This window comes from Sphaerodactylus townsendi, linkage group LG02 (genome assembly GCF_021028975.2).
Source record: "Sphaerodactylus townsendi isolate TG3544 linkage group LG02, MPM_Stown_v2.3, whole genome shotgun sequence".
Classification (NCBI taxonomy): Eukaryota; Metazoa; Chordata; class Lepidosauria; order Squamata; family Sphaerodactylidae; genus Sphaerodactylus; species Sphaerodactylus townsendi.
In genome coordinates this window covers 80,991,273-81,005,108 of record NC_059426.1, presented here as the reverse complement: position 1 = coordinate 81,005,108, position 13,836 = coordinate 80,991,273, and the positions used below count along the sequence as shown (strand labels likewise).

Genomic DNA, 13,836 nt, shown 5'->3' with positions numbered 1-13,836 from the left:
TGGAGCTCATTTTGCAGACGATCATATGAAAGTGACAGGTGAGGCTTTGTTCAGCCCTTCCGCACATGCAGAATAAAGCACTTTCAATCCACTTTCAAAGCACTTTGAAACTGGATTTTACTAATAGCAAAATCCACTTTCAAACAATAGTGAAAGTGGATTGAATGTGCATTACTTTGCATGTGCAGAAGGGCCCTTAGTCATTACTTCCCAGATCTGCATATCCACTGCTACCATGCTTGGTACAGTGAAATACCTTGAGCTGAAATATTTTGTTTTGTTTTGGTTTTTGCTAACATTGGGGGGGGGGATGTGTCCCTTGGTAAGTGGACTAACCCTTTTGATTATCCTTTTGGTAATCAAAAATAAACCTGCATGTATTTTGAGAGGAAATAATTTTATAACACAACACAAACATTATACGAAGAGAACAAGAGATTCTAATATACATATTGCTATAGTTTTCAAAAACTATTCTGTCACACTATTCTGTCTGCTTTGAATTGGTAAACCTTGTTGATGGGGTAGAGTTATGTGATCTCTAGCTATATTTTTGTGAAATGGCAGAAAAAGATGGGTATAAGTATTTCTGCTTGCTGTGGAACTAAACAATGATTTTTAATCACTTTAGTATACCAAAGTACATTTAAGTAAAGTGTGTGCCACTTTTAATAGTTAAGAGTGTATACAAAAAGATTTACAGATGTTTTTATGGGGTGTTTAGTGCAGGCAGATAGCTCCGGTCCTACTGTGAGTATGTTCAAAAGCAATGGATTCTTGCCACATTCTGTTTCACAGCAGATAAGGAGAAGACTCAAAAGCAGAACTTTACAGCAAGTTCTGAGTGTCCAGTCAAAAAAGCCAAAATCCATCCACTAAAGAGATACATCGTTTCTTCCAGTTGGTGCATGCCCTTTGAACCCTGTTCACACTAGCAACACTGAAAGAAAATGTGTCCCTTCTCTGAACACATAAGTGTTCATTGGTAGATATCTCCTAAACTTTCATGTCTTTACTAATTGTGAGCCCCACAATACTTACTGCTACCTAACAGGAGGTAAATTTGAAATGATAAGGAAAGGTGAAGATCTAAAGATACCGTATATGAATAACAAACTCGGGAGGTAAGCCCAGTGTTTGTAACTTATGAGCTTTAAACACTGGATTAGGCACATCAGATGTAGACCATAGGCTGGTTTTCACTATCAATTCCTTTTTTCTTTTAAAATGAATATGAAAAGTAAGCCTTAGGTTTTATACACCCCTCTTTATACAGCAATGGCTCAGATGTGTGGGAAGTCTAAACTAAGAATGAGTATGCAGACATGATAAGGCCTCAGATGACAGGCAAAGAAATATAACCCAATTCTTTTGAGGTAATGTTGAAAAGAAAATGTGTTATGTGCTAGAGAAGCAGCCTCAGTTGAAAACTGAGAAATGAGAGGTAGGATGTAGTAAAAAGAAATGGAGAAGTGAGTTGGCACATTTTTGATGCTCTGGTTAACAGGCACTAGGTCGCTTTTCTAGATTATTATAACAACCCTTAGGGATTTTCCTTCCATAGTCACAAGCAATCTGTACTCTTGATGCAATTTCCATAACACCCAGCCACCCAATTCAAGATAAGAACAGTTTTTATAAACATTGTGTATATAAATTAAATAAAGTACTTCTATTGGGGCGGAGGGGGGGGGGCTGTCTTTCATGTGTGTCAAACATCACTACCAGAAAGTTGACAAGCTTCCCAGTTATCCTCACAGTACATTATGCTGTTGTTGTTTAAGACAAATCAGTACAGTCATAAAAAGCTACTACCTGTTTATGAAAAGTTCTGTCAAATTACATGGTACATATAAGAAAGTCCAAATGCAGTAAAGGTTAAAGACACCCACTGTGAGCTTGAAGTCACTGTCCACTGTACTTACCCACATGTTTGGAGCCCCAGGAGGCTATTTTTCTGTGGTCTCATCTATCAGCACCTTCTTGTATTGGCCATGCCCAATTGCCACATACTTGTATTTCTTGCCTGGAAGTTGTACCTAAGCAGGAGAAAAGAAATGGGAGATCTTTCAGCAGGAATACGCACCTCCTGTTTGACCATTTTTCATATGCTCCAAGTACTGGCCAAGGTATTTTAAAGTCTTAGCTTTCAATCCTATAAAGTGATCAATCTTGAGTCTAGCTATGGCACTAATCCAGATACATGTGGATTAACTTCAGATGCTCTTGATTCAAAGGAATATGGGTCCATAATACATAAGGGTCCGTGAGGATTATTTGTTGGTAAGTCAAACAGTACAAAGACTCCACACTTGCAATATACCTTTTAGTAACATGTAAACTCTTGAGAATCATTTTAGGAAATTCAGTAAGTGGGGTAACAAAATCCAAATCCCTAATGTAAACTCTTGAGAATCATTTTAGGAAATTCAGTAAGTGGGGTAACAAAATCCAAATCCCCTTTCCAGCAGGAGTAATCACTTGGAAGCAGTTTCCTGTTTTTGCAACATTTTCATTCCAGGCTAAATTATGATATGGATACAGCAGTCAAGTCATGTCAGCAGACACACACGGTCAGTTTGCACACTATGAGGGGGAAAAAACTACAGGAGAGCAACCTTCAAGCTACAGGAAAGCATCCTTGGTTGCTGCTCCAAGAGGAAGATTTCCTTCAGTTGTTTCTCTGGTGGTCCCCTCCCCTTCCCACCAACAGTAAACACAACCCCTCACCTTAGCACTCCCATCTGCCTTTGGGGTCTCCTTCTGCTCCCAGATGCTTCTCTTACTCACAATGTCTCCTGCCACAATGTCCTACAAACAGAGGTATGGTTATTTCTTTTACCTCAAAAGCAAATACTCTTCCTTTAAATGCAAATACCTTCCTCATGGCTAACATTTACACAAAGATGTACATACGAAATGTCACAACTCCTTTACCGACTGGTTACTGCTGTTATTTGCTTTGCCTTTTGATTTTGATCCTTTCCACAAAAATAGTGTGGAAACTTTCCATTCTTCAACAAGGCTTCTTTTCAGACATTGCATCCATCCCTTCATGTAGACTGATCCTTTCGCTAACAGTAAAAACTTGCTGAACACAGAGCTTGAAGTCTTACCTTAGAAGGTGTTGTCTTCACAGGGGAGAGAACTGCAACCTCACCAGTCTCCCAAAGGCTTTTTGTGCTAGCCACTACTGCGCTGTTGGTAGGCAGGTCAATGGAAAGTTGACGGGCTGGTTTTGGGGTCTTGCTGGAAGACTGGAAAGTATAAGGGTGAGAGGGCTGTCTTAAACTCTTACGAAAGGAATTGTACATCACTTGTTTTATGATCATGCTCAGTTTACTCTTATCTCCAATCAGGCAGTATCTGCATCATTGTATTCATGCTTCAGCTCAAATGGGAAGGTGGTTTATTGATTTCAAGAAGGGAATTGAGGGATACAGCATCTTTGTGTTAATACCTCTTGTCAACCACAGTGCAAGCAAATGCCTTGACATGATAGCTCCTGAACACATCTAATGTAGAGACTGCCTTTGTTTCAGACCTACATGAAAGCAGGAGTGGACTGGCTGTTAAGACCACTGGGCAAAGCCGCCCTCCCCAATTCATGTAGAGCAGATGGAACCAGTGCATCCCACCCCAGAAGACAACTGCCTGCACTTTGTGCAAGACAGGCAGGTGCAAGCTAGTGGTCTTTGCTTTCTGCAAGGTATGCAGGCACAATCTTTTCCCACCTCTCTCCCCAGGGAAGTCAGAGTCAAGGTCTTTTTCCTGGGTTGCTTTGGCCTTCCAGAGGCTTTCACATGAGGAAAACAGTGCAGTAGGTCAGCTCAAATGAAAAAGGAAGTAGAGCTAACAGGGCTTAACCGAGGTGGCAGCCTAACTCCATTGCTTGAAGCTCAACACAATTGCTCTAACAGCATATGTCACAGGGCATAAGTCAACAAGGGTGAGCTCATTAGGTACAGCATCATGCATAGGATTCCTCTTTTGGAATGGTACTGGATAAACTGAGTATAATTTTTGCAGAGTAATGCCAGCTGCTGAAATCCATGTGTCGGCTTCTTCGCCTTTCAGCTTAAGATGAAGTGTAGTAAATATATTCTGCCATCTTCACAAATTTTAGGAGCCAATATTGGCTGAGGGTTTTTTAAAGCTTATATTGAAATAAATATCACTCTTTTACGTGCCCCTAGACTTTTGCTGGATTTTCAAAGCCTCTGTCAAAAAAATGTAAAAATTCAGTCATGAGAAGGAATGGGGAAAGGAATAAATACAAAGAATGGATCAGGAAATTGCCAAAATGAATGTTATTAACAGAGTCAAAGGTCTCCAACTCACCTCAATGGCATGAGTGTACTGCTCAAGTCTGTCATCAATCTTTGAAACTGGGAGAGGTGTCTGGGTCTTCTTTACACTATTACTGGAAGCAGAACAGAAGATTGGTGGAAAGTGGACTTAAGGTTGGTCACTACAGACACTACTAGCTGCCACTTGCTCTGCAATCCCGTTTCCATTAAGTTCATATTGGCGCTCTAATTTACCGCTAAAAATAAATGCCACTCCATATACACATAAAGGACCACTACAAACATACTACATATCCATGGTTTGGCATTTTCGCCCAGAGGTTGAAGGTAGTGGTGTATTTGCCTAGGGACAGGGGGTACCCCTTGCCCTCAGGCACAAGGGGTGCAAAATCGCCCCTTCCCACATGACCAGGAAGGTGGCAGTGGGGATGTGGAGCCAGGCGATGACACATGGGCAGGGCTGAGGGCGCTCAAAGACAACAAGGCAGCAGAACTTCTGAGGGAAATAATTTATAATAATCTGTCATCTTTGGTATGTTTGTGTGATACTGGTCAGAAATATTGGATAGGAGTATTTGAGGTAATATATCATATGACTATCAGTCATATGATAGCAGGACTTCCTGCTGCCTCATTGTCTCCAAGTGCCCCTGACCCTGCCCATGTCGTCATCAACATGGACATGGGCAGGGTCGAGGGTGCCTGGCTTCGCTTCCCCCACCCCCCCAGCTGGGCTCCCAGCCGGCAGCCAGCAGTCCCTTCTCCCCTTCCCTCCAGGCAGGCCAGAAGAGACTGCAGTCCCCGGCCTCGGAGAGCTGCTTTTATAAGCACTGGGAGTGGGGCTTGGGAGGCATGGGACTGCTGGCTGCCAGCTGGGAGCCCAGCTGGGGGGGTGGGGGAAGCGAAGCCAGGCACCCTCGACCCTGGGCAGCAGAGAGGGGGGTGGAGTTCCACCCCCAATTTGTCTCTGGGCGCCATTTACCCCCGGTACGCCTCTGGTTGAAGGGCCCATACCTTAGCATGCCAAACTGAGACCTTCCCCCTTTTTGGCATATATTATATATATATAAACCTTTATTAGGCATAGAATCCATATTTTTTTTTGGCATATATTAGGAGATACCAGCAAGGCCTGCTTGTCACCTTCTAGACAAGACGGACTGGGAAAAATGCCTTAACCATGGTTTATTCTCTGCAGGTACAATACTTAACTTTGGTTAACACAAAGCATTGTTTATGATAAATCTGTAATCACTGAATGCAGACATAATATTTTTACTGTGTGCAAGAAAAAACAAACTGTCGTAGTATTTATGTCTTCATAGGACCAGAAAGAAAACAGTCCAGTTCTTTGCCTCACCGCTGTTTTCAATATAGCTGCTTTTAGCCAATGGAAAGACAGAGATCACACAGCAATATGGTGAAAATTACCTCCTCTCTATGGAGCGGTTAAGTGATTCAGTTCTGTCAGTGATCTAAATAATGGATAGAACAGACTGTTAGCAGTTCAGTCAGTGGTCTATATAATAGATAAAACTGACATCTTCCTACCAATTCAGGAATGTCAAGCTAAAGCTGAAAGAGGGAAAAGAAAAGAAGAAAAGAGACTTTTGCTCCTCCCTCCACCCCCATTTGCACACTAATGTTTCTGTTCCACTTTATAAACTATCCTGGCATGAATAAAAACTTATATTTGGAGAAACATACCTTTATGATAGGACTCAAAGGAGGCTGAAACTCTTCCTCCGAGCTGGAATTGCTTGGAGCTCTCTGACGTTTTCCAGGTGCCTCTTCCTCTTCATTCCTCCTTCTCTTTTTCTCCTGAAGATAAAGTGATTAACAAAGTCAGCAAGGCACTGCTTGCACATGAAAGCCATGTATTTGTAGATTGCTTATATACCTGTATATTGCTTATATACCTGTTCAACGCTAATGCTGTGTGTAACCAATAAAGCAGAAAGCAGCAAGCAAATTTGAATTGAAGTTGCACAGGATACTCATTTTGCCTTCTCTAGCTGAAGCTAGTGAGCCAAATTAGTAACCAGAACATCCATTATGTCTTTTGAATATAGAGGTGGAAGCTTCCAGAAACAGCAGTGCAAGACTCTACTCCAGCATTTAAGCTCCCTGTCCATAACTACATGGCCCTATTGCCTCCTTTTCAGTTTAACTTGCTTGTTCCAAAATAAGAACTGAAAATCATCACCTACTTAGTTACCCATTTTTATGATGAAGCATCTGGACAAATAGTTTGTGGAGTATGGAAAATTTACTAGAATCAACCCTTAGAACACTTGTTCAAATCTACAGCTCTAATTGAATTGATACCAGGCATCAGCAGCATACAAGTAAGAGTAGGCTGGGGTGGAAGGTTGTTGCTCTTACCTCCTGCTTTTCTTTCTCATCTTCTTCACACTCATTCTCTTGTGCAACACACTGGTTCGCAGCTTCAAATCCAGTATCCTGGATTTCCTCTCTAACATCAACTACTTCACTGAGTTTTTGCTGCCCCTCCACTTCTGCTTCTGTGTCACTCTGATTGAATGAAGGTGAAGCAGGAACAAACTTCAGAAAGTTTGAAGGCCTACAGCCAAACTGGATGATAGTTGGAGAATCTGGTTTCTGATCCAGATGGACCTGCTCTAACTTGACTTCTGCTTCCCTTAGGCCACTGTCCTCTTCTGTATAGGAATGCCTTAGGAACCTGCAATTAGAATTTAGGGAATTTGAATGCATAAAAAGTAGCCAATACTCTTCTGTTTAATAATTGCATATAAAACACCAGGTTCCAAGTTATGCAAGACAAGTCATTTGACGGAGCTGGGAATTCTTTTGGAGGTGAGATTGAATATTCCATAATAATGTGTATCTTAACAAAATTTCCCATGTAGCATCCAGAAATTTCTTCTGGGTCAAGACAGAAACGGTAGCACCCTTGCTTCTAGGCGGTGAGCCAGGGGACAAACCCTTTAGGAAAAGAAGGAAAAGCACACAATATCTGGAAGAACTACTAATGCCTACTTCCGCCATGTCTTGGTCAACTTTCAAGAATGACCAATAGTTCTAAATGCTTTCATCATTTAGGTAGCTAGGTAATACCCACTTGCACCTGCCCAAGCCTTCTATGGGTGTTCTCTGTTTTCCCAGCTGAAACAACCTCTCTAAGCCAACCAGCCCTGATCACAGTTACATTGTGGGTACAGTAAGTCATATTTAGTTGAGGCATTGGAATATAGCAACCTTTCTTCTTGCCCACAAATGGTAACTAATCAAACTGCCTGCTCATATGTATTCATCATTTGTGATCCCGGTGAGAGGTACACATCCTTATACATAATTGCCTAGGGGATGGAATGTTTGACAACAAACCCCCAGCCAATGGGTGTGCAGGACTCATGACATTCCATCCCATCCCTGCCCACCTTCTCCCAACCCAGGAGCCCCCTCCCTAAACATTATGGGCTGCTCCCCTGGAGGGAAGAGGGAAGTCCCCCTCCCCCCCATTTCTTGAGCCCATTTTATTTTAATTTAAAATGGGCTTTAGTGCTAGTTTTAGGATATAACTGTTGTTTTAAACTATATCTATGTTTTTATATATGATGTTTTATATTGTACACCGCCCTGAGCCCTTTGAGGATATGGCGGTATATTAAATCAAATTTATTATTATTATTATTATTATTATTATTATTATTATTATTATTATTATTATTATTATTATTATTATTATTATTATTATTTTCTACCTATTTTCCTATTTTGTCACCTGAGAATAATACAGGCAATTAAACAAGTTATTATTTACCAGTCTGAAATTTATAGTTGACCTCCCTTTGAGTGAAGGCTCCATTCCTATGCACACTTACCTGGAAATAAAGCTAACTGGATAGTATAAATATTACAAGCGTCATAGTATCAAAGAACATAACAATAGTCAGTTTTTCATATCTTTCACTGTGTATGCATACAGCCATGATCTACAGAAAGCTAACAGCTACATACCTCAAAGCCCTTTTCTGACTTGCTCTAAGCATCTAAGGACTGGTTGGCTAAGAGAGCTTGTTACAGCTGGGAAAACAGAGAACACCTGGGCAGATGAAGGGGGAGGGGTGTAACCAGTTACCTAAAAGGTGGAAGCATTTAGCTCCGTGGGTCATTTAGTATTCTTAAAACTTGGCAGAGATATACAAGGCTATATGCAAGGACATTACTGATACAAACCCCATAAGGTTTGCCCTGTTTATTCACAAATTATCTGCCTTTATCGGCTACACTACAGATAGAAAACCGACCTATGCTTTTCCTATTCTTGCATCTCCATGTTAGAAAATACCATACCTGTTGATTTCCTGCCTGTCCTACAGTTGTTAAAGACTTGCTATGTCCTCCACATGATAGGCATATTAATCAGAGTTCTCAATTTCTTTCTCAGAACAAAGGCAGAAAAGATATCGACAGCATAGAATTTTGAGTGAAGCTACATTTTTTATTTCACTGAACTAACACTGAACTGTCAAACAGGTTCAGACTAAGATCTGGGAGATCCACACTTAAATATTCACTCTGCCACGGATGTTTGTTGGGTATCTTGGACCAGTTGCCCACTCTCAGCCTAACCCACCTTACAGGGTTGTTGTGAGGATAAAATGGAAGAGACAGGAACAATCTAAGTTGCTTCATGCTCCCTATAGGGGGTAAGGTAGACAATAAATGAATGAAGGTAAACATACCTTTGCTGCAAAAGACCCTTAAAAGGTTAAAAAAGAGGTGGTTCACAGTATACTGGGTGATTTGGGCCTGAGGTTTGACATTAGGCACACCTGCCAGAGGGTATGCCCCACTGACTTCAGTGGGGCTTACTTTCCAGTATGAATGCATAGGAATGTTGTATAGCATTGCCAATAGGCCTGGAGAGAAAACATCTCGTTGCTTTAACAGTGCCTTGCATGTAGACAAAGGTAGCTTCACAGCATGGAGGTAAATAACATTATCTGGTAAATTACAGTATGTTAAACCTCTATTAAAGGATGGGTTATTGTTGTCCAGGCCTACTGACAACCCTGTTACTGCATTTCCTGTCAGGATGGCTGGTTTATGCTCAATACGTTAAAGAGCCCTTCTTATGCCATACCTTTCTTCCCTTTGAGTAGGGGCTGCCTGCTGGGTTTCTTTCCATTGGCATACTTGTTCTTCTCGTGTTCCTTCTTCTGCACATTTCTGTTTGCGCTGCTCAAGTTTCTGTGACCAGTCACTAAAGCCCTCATCCTCTTCTAATTCTGAAGGTCCAGAAGGTTTGCCATCAAACCTGAGATAAGAGGCAGGGAAAATTGGTACAAGTTCTGAGTAACATACAGAGGGTTTTGGTCAGCATGTGTGGATACACAACTATTGCAGATTCTAAGGCCCCTTCCTCACATGCAAAATAATGCACTTTCAATCAACTTTCACAATGGTTTGCAAGTTGCTATTCCACACAGTAAAATCCAGCTGCAAAGTGCATTGAAAGTGGATTGAAAGTGGATTATTCTGCATGTGTGGAAGGGGCCTAAGACTACATCTTGCAGTCTTGGATTCTTGTCAGCTTTCATCACAACATGCTGAGAGTCAAAGGGCACACCCAACTTTATCATTTGTTGAATCTAGGCTGCCTGTGCACATCTTTTCAGTATGTTCTCTGGAAAAACGCATAGCAAAGCTGATATCTTAGATGTAATCAGATAGTCAGTCAGTTTTATTTACGGTCATTGACCAGCAAGGTACAAAAAATTAAAATTGAATGACTTGAAGAGGGCTAAAAGACACAGAAGCTGGTGGAAAGCTTGAACCAAATCGCACAGAGTAGCTTATAGAGCTTATTGGATAATTTACATGGCAGTAGGGAAGGCTACGAAGAAATCCTACTTTGCTGCTTTCATTTCATGATTTGATTTCCATAGAGGTTTCCAGGAGGTGTTGGAAGACTTGAAAAACTTAAAAGCCACTGGACTGAATAGACTTATGCCACCTTTTTGGTAGCATAAGTCTAAAGCCCCAGCCACTGGGGTAATTAGATTAATAGCAGGGAGGACGCTGACTAGCATAGGCACTTCTCCTAACCGGCAGCAGAAGTACTGAGACATTGGCACAGCATCCGGCACAGTAGCCCAGGACTGGAGAGGATGGTGGCGGGCTCATGCCAGCGGAATCACCCATCTGCTATTGACGCACCAATCCCACAAGCAGATTTCCCACACACACAAAATAACGGTCCAAATGCAGTGAGAAATATGAAGAGGAATAATGTCCTTAAAATTAATTCAAACATTATTTTTAAAGTGATCCTTGGCTGGCAGGAAAAAAATTCTAAGCGCACCACCCACTAGTAAGTGGTTTTTTTAAAAAATTCAAAAATGTTAGCAAACAATACAAACATACAATCAAAAACATAAACATTTTACATAAAACTTGCCATTTTACATTTCTCCAACTCCTACAATTCATATTTATTAAATTTTGATAGATTAATAAGTTTAAGAAACGTTTTTAGAAGAAGAAAAGCAGGAGGAGGAGTTTGGATTTATATCCCCTCTTTCTCTCCTATAGGAGACTCAAAGGGGCTTACAATCTCCTTGCTCTTCCCCCCTCACAACAAACACCCTGTAAGGTAGGTGGGGCTGAGAGAGCTCCAAAAAGCTGTGACTAGCCCAAGGTCACCCAGCTGGCATGTGTGGGAGTGCACAGGCTAATCTGAATTCCCCAGATAAACCTCCACAGCTCAAGCGGCAGAGCGGGGAATCAAACCACATTCCTCCAGATTAGAATGCACTTGCACTTAACCACTACACCACTGCTGCTCCTTTGATTTTACTTCTTTGATTTTTCTCTTCATTTTAATCATCTAACAGCATAAATCTACTATATATTTTTATTTATGCCCACTAATCATTTATTTATAAGTTTATAATTCTATAGTTTACTTCTCTTATCCTAAATTTATATGTTAGTAATATATTACATTTATTTTGAAATGCAATAATTGATCCATTATGCACTAAAGATGTTAATTTTGCCATTGTTGCATATTCTGTTAGTTTATCCATTCATTCAAATCAGAAATGTTGTCTGCTTTCCACTTTGAGGCATATAATACTCTGGCAGCAGTCGCTCACCATATATTTAAATAGTTTATTGCATTGCTTAGCACCATATTTAATAACATATTTTTTGGTCTAACATTAATTTTATTTTGAATATCTTCTGCATCTCTCTGTGAATCATCATCCAATATTTTCTTGCTTTCTTACAGGTCTACCACATCCTTAAACATAATTGCTTAAAGGATAGAATGTCACAATGACGAACTTCCCACCAATCGACGTGCAAGATTCATTCCAGCTGTGGAAGTAAGTCCTGCCAGGCAATTAATGGGTAGTGCATCCCCATTCCATCCTCTCCTCCACCCCACATGGCAAGCCAGACCCTGGAGGAGAGCGGTGCCAAGTCGCTGTTCCACTGGACCTGCATCTTGGTGCTCCATCAGGCCCAGCACGAGCCTCCTAGTTCCCCCACCCCCACCCCCAAAACCCAAGCTGGACCAGTGGGGCAGAGGCACCTTGGCACCCACTGCTCCACTAGACCCCCTCCCCCTGCCTTTCCACTACCCCCAAAAAACCAAGCCAGCCTGGGAGGGCAGCAACACCTTGGTGCCCGCTGTTCCACCAGGCTCACTACCACACTCCTGGTTTTCCCCTGCCCTCCCACCACTCCAAAATTCCATACCAGGCTGGTGGGGCAGTGGTGTCTTGCCGCCTGCAGCCCCACTGGGCCTACCACCAGCCTCCCAGCTCCCACTTCCCGATCCCACCATCCTAAACAGCCCTATTCTCCTCTCCCACCAGCCTTCCACACTTATCAGAGTCCTGGGACCACAGATCATCAACAGGTTGGTAGAAAGCTGGCTGGCAAGATAGTAGAGGGGGTGGATAAAGCAGCAGTAAAGCCCATTGCAAGCCTAAATGCTTGCTTGCCCTCATTTTCTAAAGTCCATTGCATTCCCCCCCACCCACAATGGGCTTTACTGCTAGTGTGATACAATGTCGCATCTGCATTCTGACATTTTCAAATTATACCTTTTGCTATATCTTTTGGTGTAATATGCCACCTATGAAACATTTTATACCACTTTTCTCTTAGCATCTGACATTCTGTAAACTTAATTTCTTTAGTCTTTAAATTTTCTCATTTTTGTTTATATTTTTGTTTTTGTTTATATTTTCTTCAATATTTTGTGCCCATTTTATCATAGTCTTTCACTTGCTCTGTTTCAGTATCATGTTAAAGGAGCAGCTTGTAAAATTATCCTAATAGATGTCTCATATCTCCTGTAATTAACTGTTCAAAATTAGTTTTCTTTCCCAAATGTCCTCCTTTTTTTGGTTAGTTGTGCTTTAAATTTTGAAGCCATTTGATTATACAACAGCCATTCTTCCCTTCATCTTTTATTGTCTGCCAAGATTTTTTTCTTGCTTATTCATCATGTTTTCATATGTTATACTGTCCATCTTTCTCAGTCTCTACTTACTGGATTTCTTGTACTGACTCTCTGTTTTCTGAAGATGTACCAGAGTTGTTAAGACCTTCTTCTGCCTGGGACCGCAGTTGTCTCTCACGTTCTCTCCGACGCCTTTCTCTAGCTGCCTCCTCCTCATCTTCCACACTCCACTGTGCTGTCAGCCTGACAATCACAAAGAAAATGTAGTCATGCCAAATGTAGGTCAGATTTAAAGAAAATGGTCTTGAACCTAAAGAACACATGGGGATGGCACTCAGCTATATTACACTAAGGAAGTTGTCCTATTCATCACTTCAATTAATCCTCATTTATTTAGAAATGTATTATTTGGAAAATGTACAATTTGTACATGGTTATTTGGGTCAGTAGATTGTAATAAAATTTAATATTATTATTTTTTTAGAAAATATATAAGCTGCTTCTTCATCATCTGCTTGAGGCAGCTCACAATTTAGAACAGAACAGTAAAATCATCAGAACAATGTGCAAACCCAATTCTGAACAGTGCTTAGAAGTAATTCACAAGGACTACACATGACTCTATCAGATGATATATGAAGTATATTTGCCCATAGCACAGTGATCTTTAAACTCTCCACCAACAAGGGAAAATTCCCACTTTGACACACCATGGCACACTGAAGAAGACCCAGGCTTGTATAGTTTCAAACATACACTCAATTGTATTAGGGCATTGGTCACGCTGGTTGAGCTTCACCCCATGATTTAACTGTGCGCTCTTAAAACACATTCTAACACTCTACTCCAGCTGCATGTTGTAGCATAAGCCACACTACAGATGGACAAGATATGTTTCATGAAAGCTTCATCATTCTATTGGTCTTCTTCTGAAGGGCACTAGTTTAATAAGAACAGCTCTATCATTTCTGACATGTGATATATCCACAAAGAGAACCATGAATTAGTCAAGTCTCTGCAACACAGAGAAAAAGTTAAAAGGAGGGAGAATGTAAG

General features: G+C 41.1%; 1 protein-coding gene across 2 annotated transcripts in view; it reads right to left on the bottom strand.

Annotated features, from left to right (window-relative positions):
* LSP1 (lymphocyte specific protein 1) overlaps positions 1 to 13,836 on the bottom strand; it is a 98,651-nt gene that overhangs the window by 15,474 nt on the left and 69,341 nt on the right. For both annotated transcript variants that reach the window (XM_048483403.1, XM_048483404.1), the window contains exons 2-10: positions 12,871 to 13,023; positions 9,442 to 9,615; positions 6,696 to 7,014; positions 6,018 to 6,131; positions 5,742 to 5,785; positions 4,342 to 4,423; positions 3,117 to 3,257; positions 2,731 to 2,811; positions 1,926 to 2,039 (exon numbers count right to left, since the gene is read on the bottom strand). In XM_048483403.1, coding sequence (XP_048339360.1) covers positions 1,950 to 2,039; positions 2,731 to 2,811; positions 3,117 to 3,257; positions 4,342 to 4,423; positions 5,742 to 5,785; positions 6,018 to 6,131; positions 6,696 to 7,014; positions 9,442 to 9,615; positions 12,871 to 13,023 — 1,198 coding nt within the window. In that variant the 3' untranslated portion in view covers positions 1,926 to 1,949. The remainder of the gene's footprint in view (positions 1 to 1,925; positions 2,040 to 2,730; positions 2,812 to 3,116; positions 3,258 to 4,341; positions 4,424 to 5,741; positions 5,786 to 6,017; positions 6,132 to 6,695; positions 7,015 to 9,441; positions 9,616 to 12,870; positions 13,024 to 13,836) is intronic.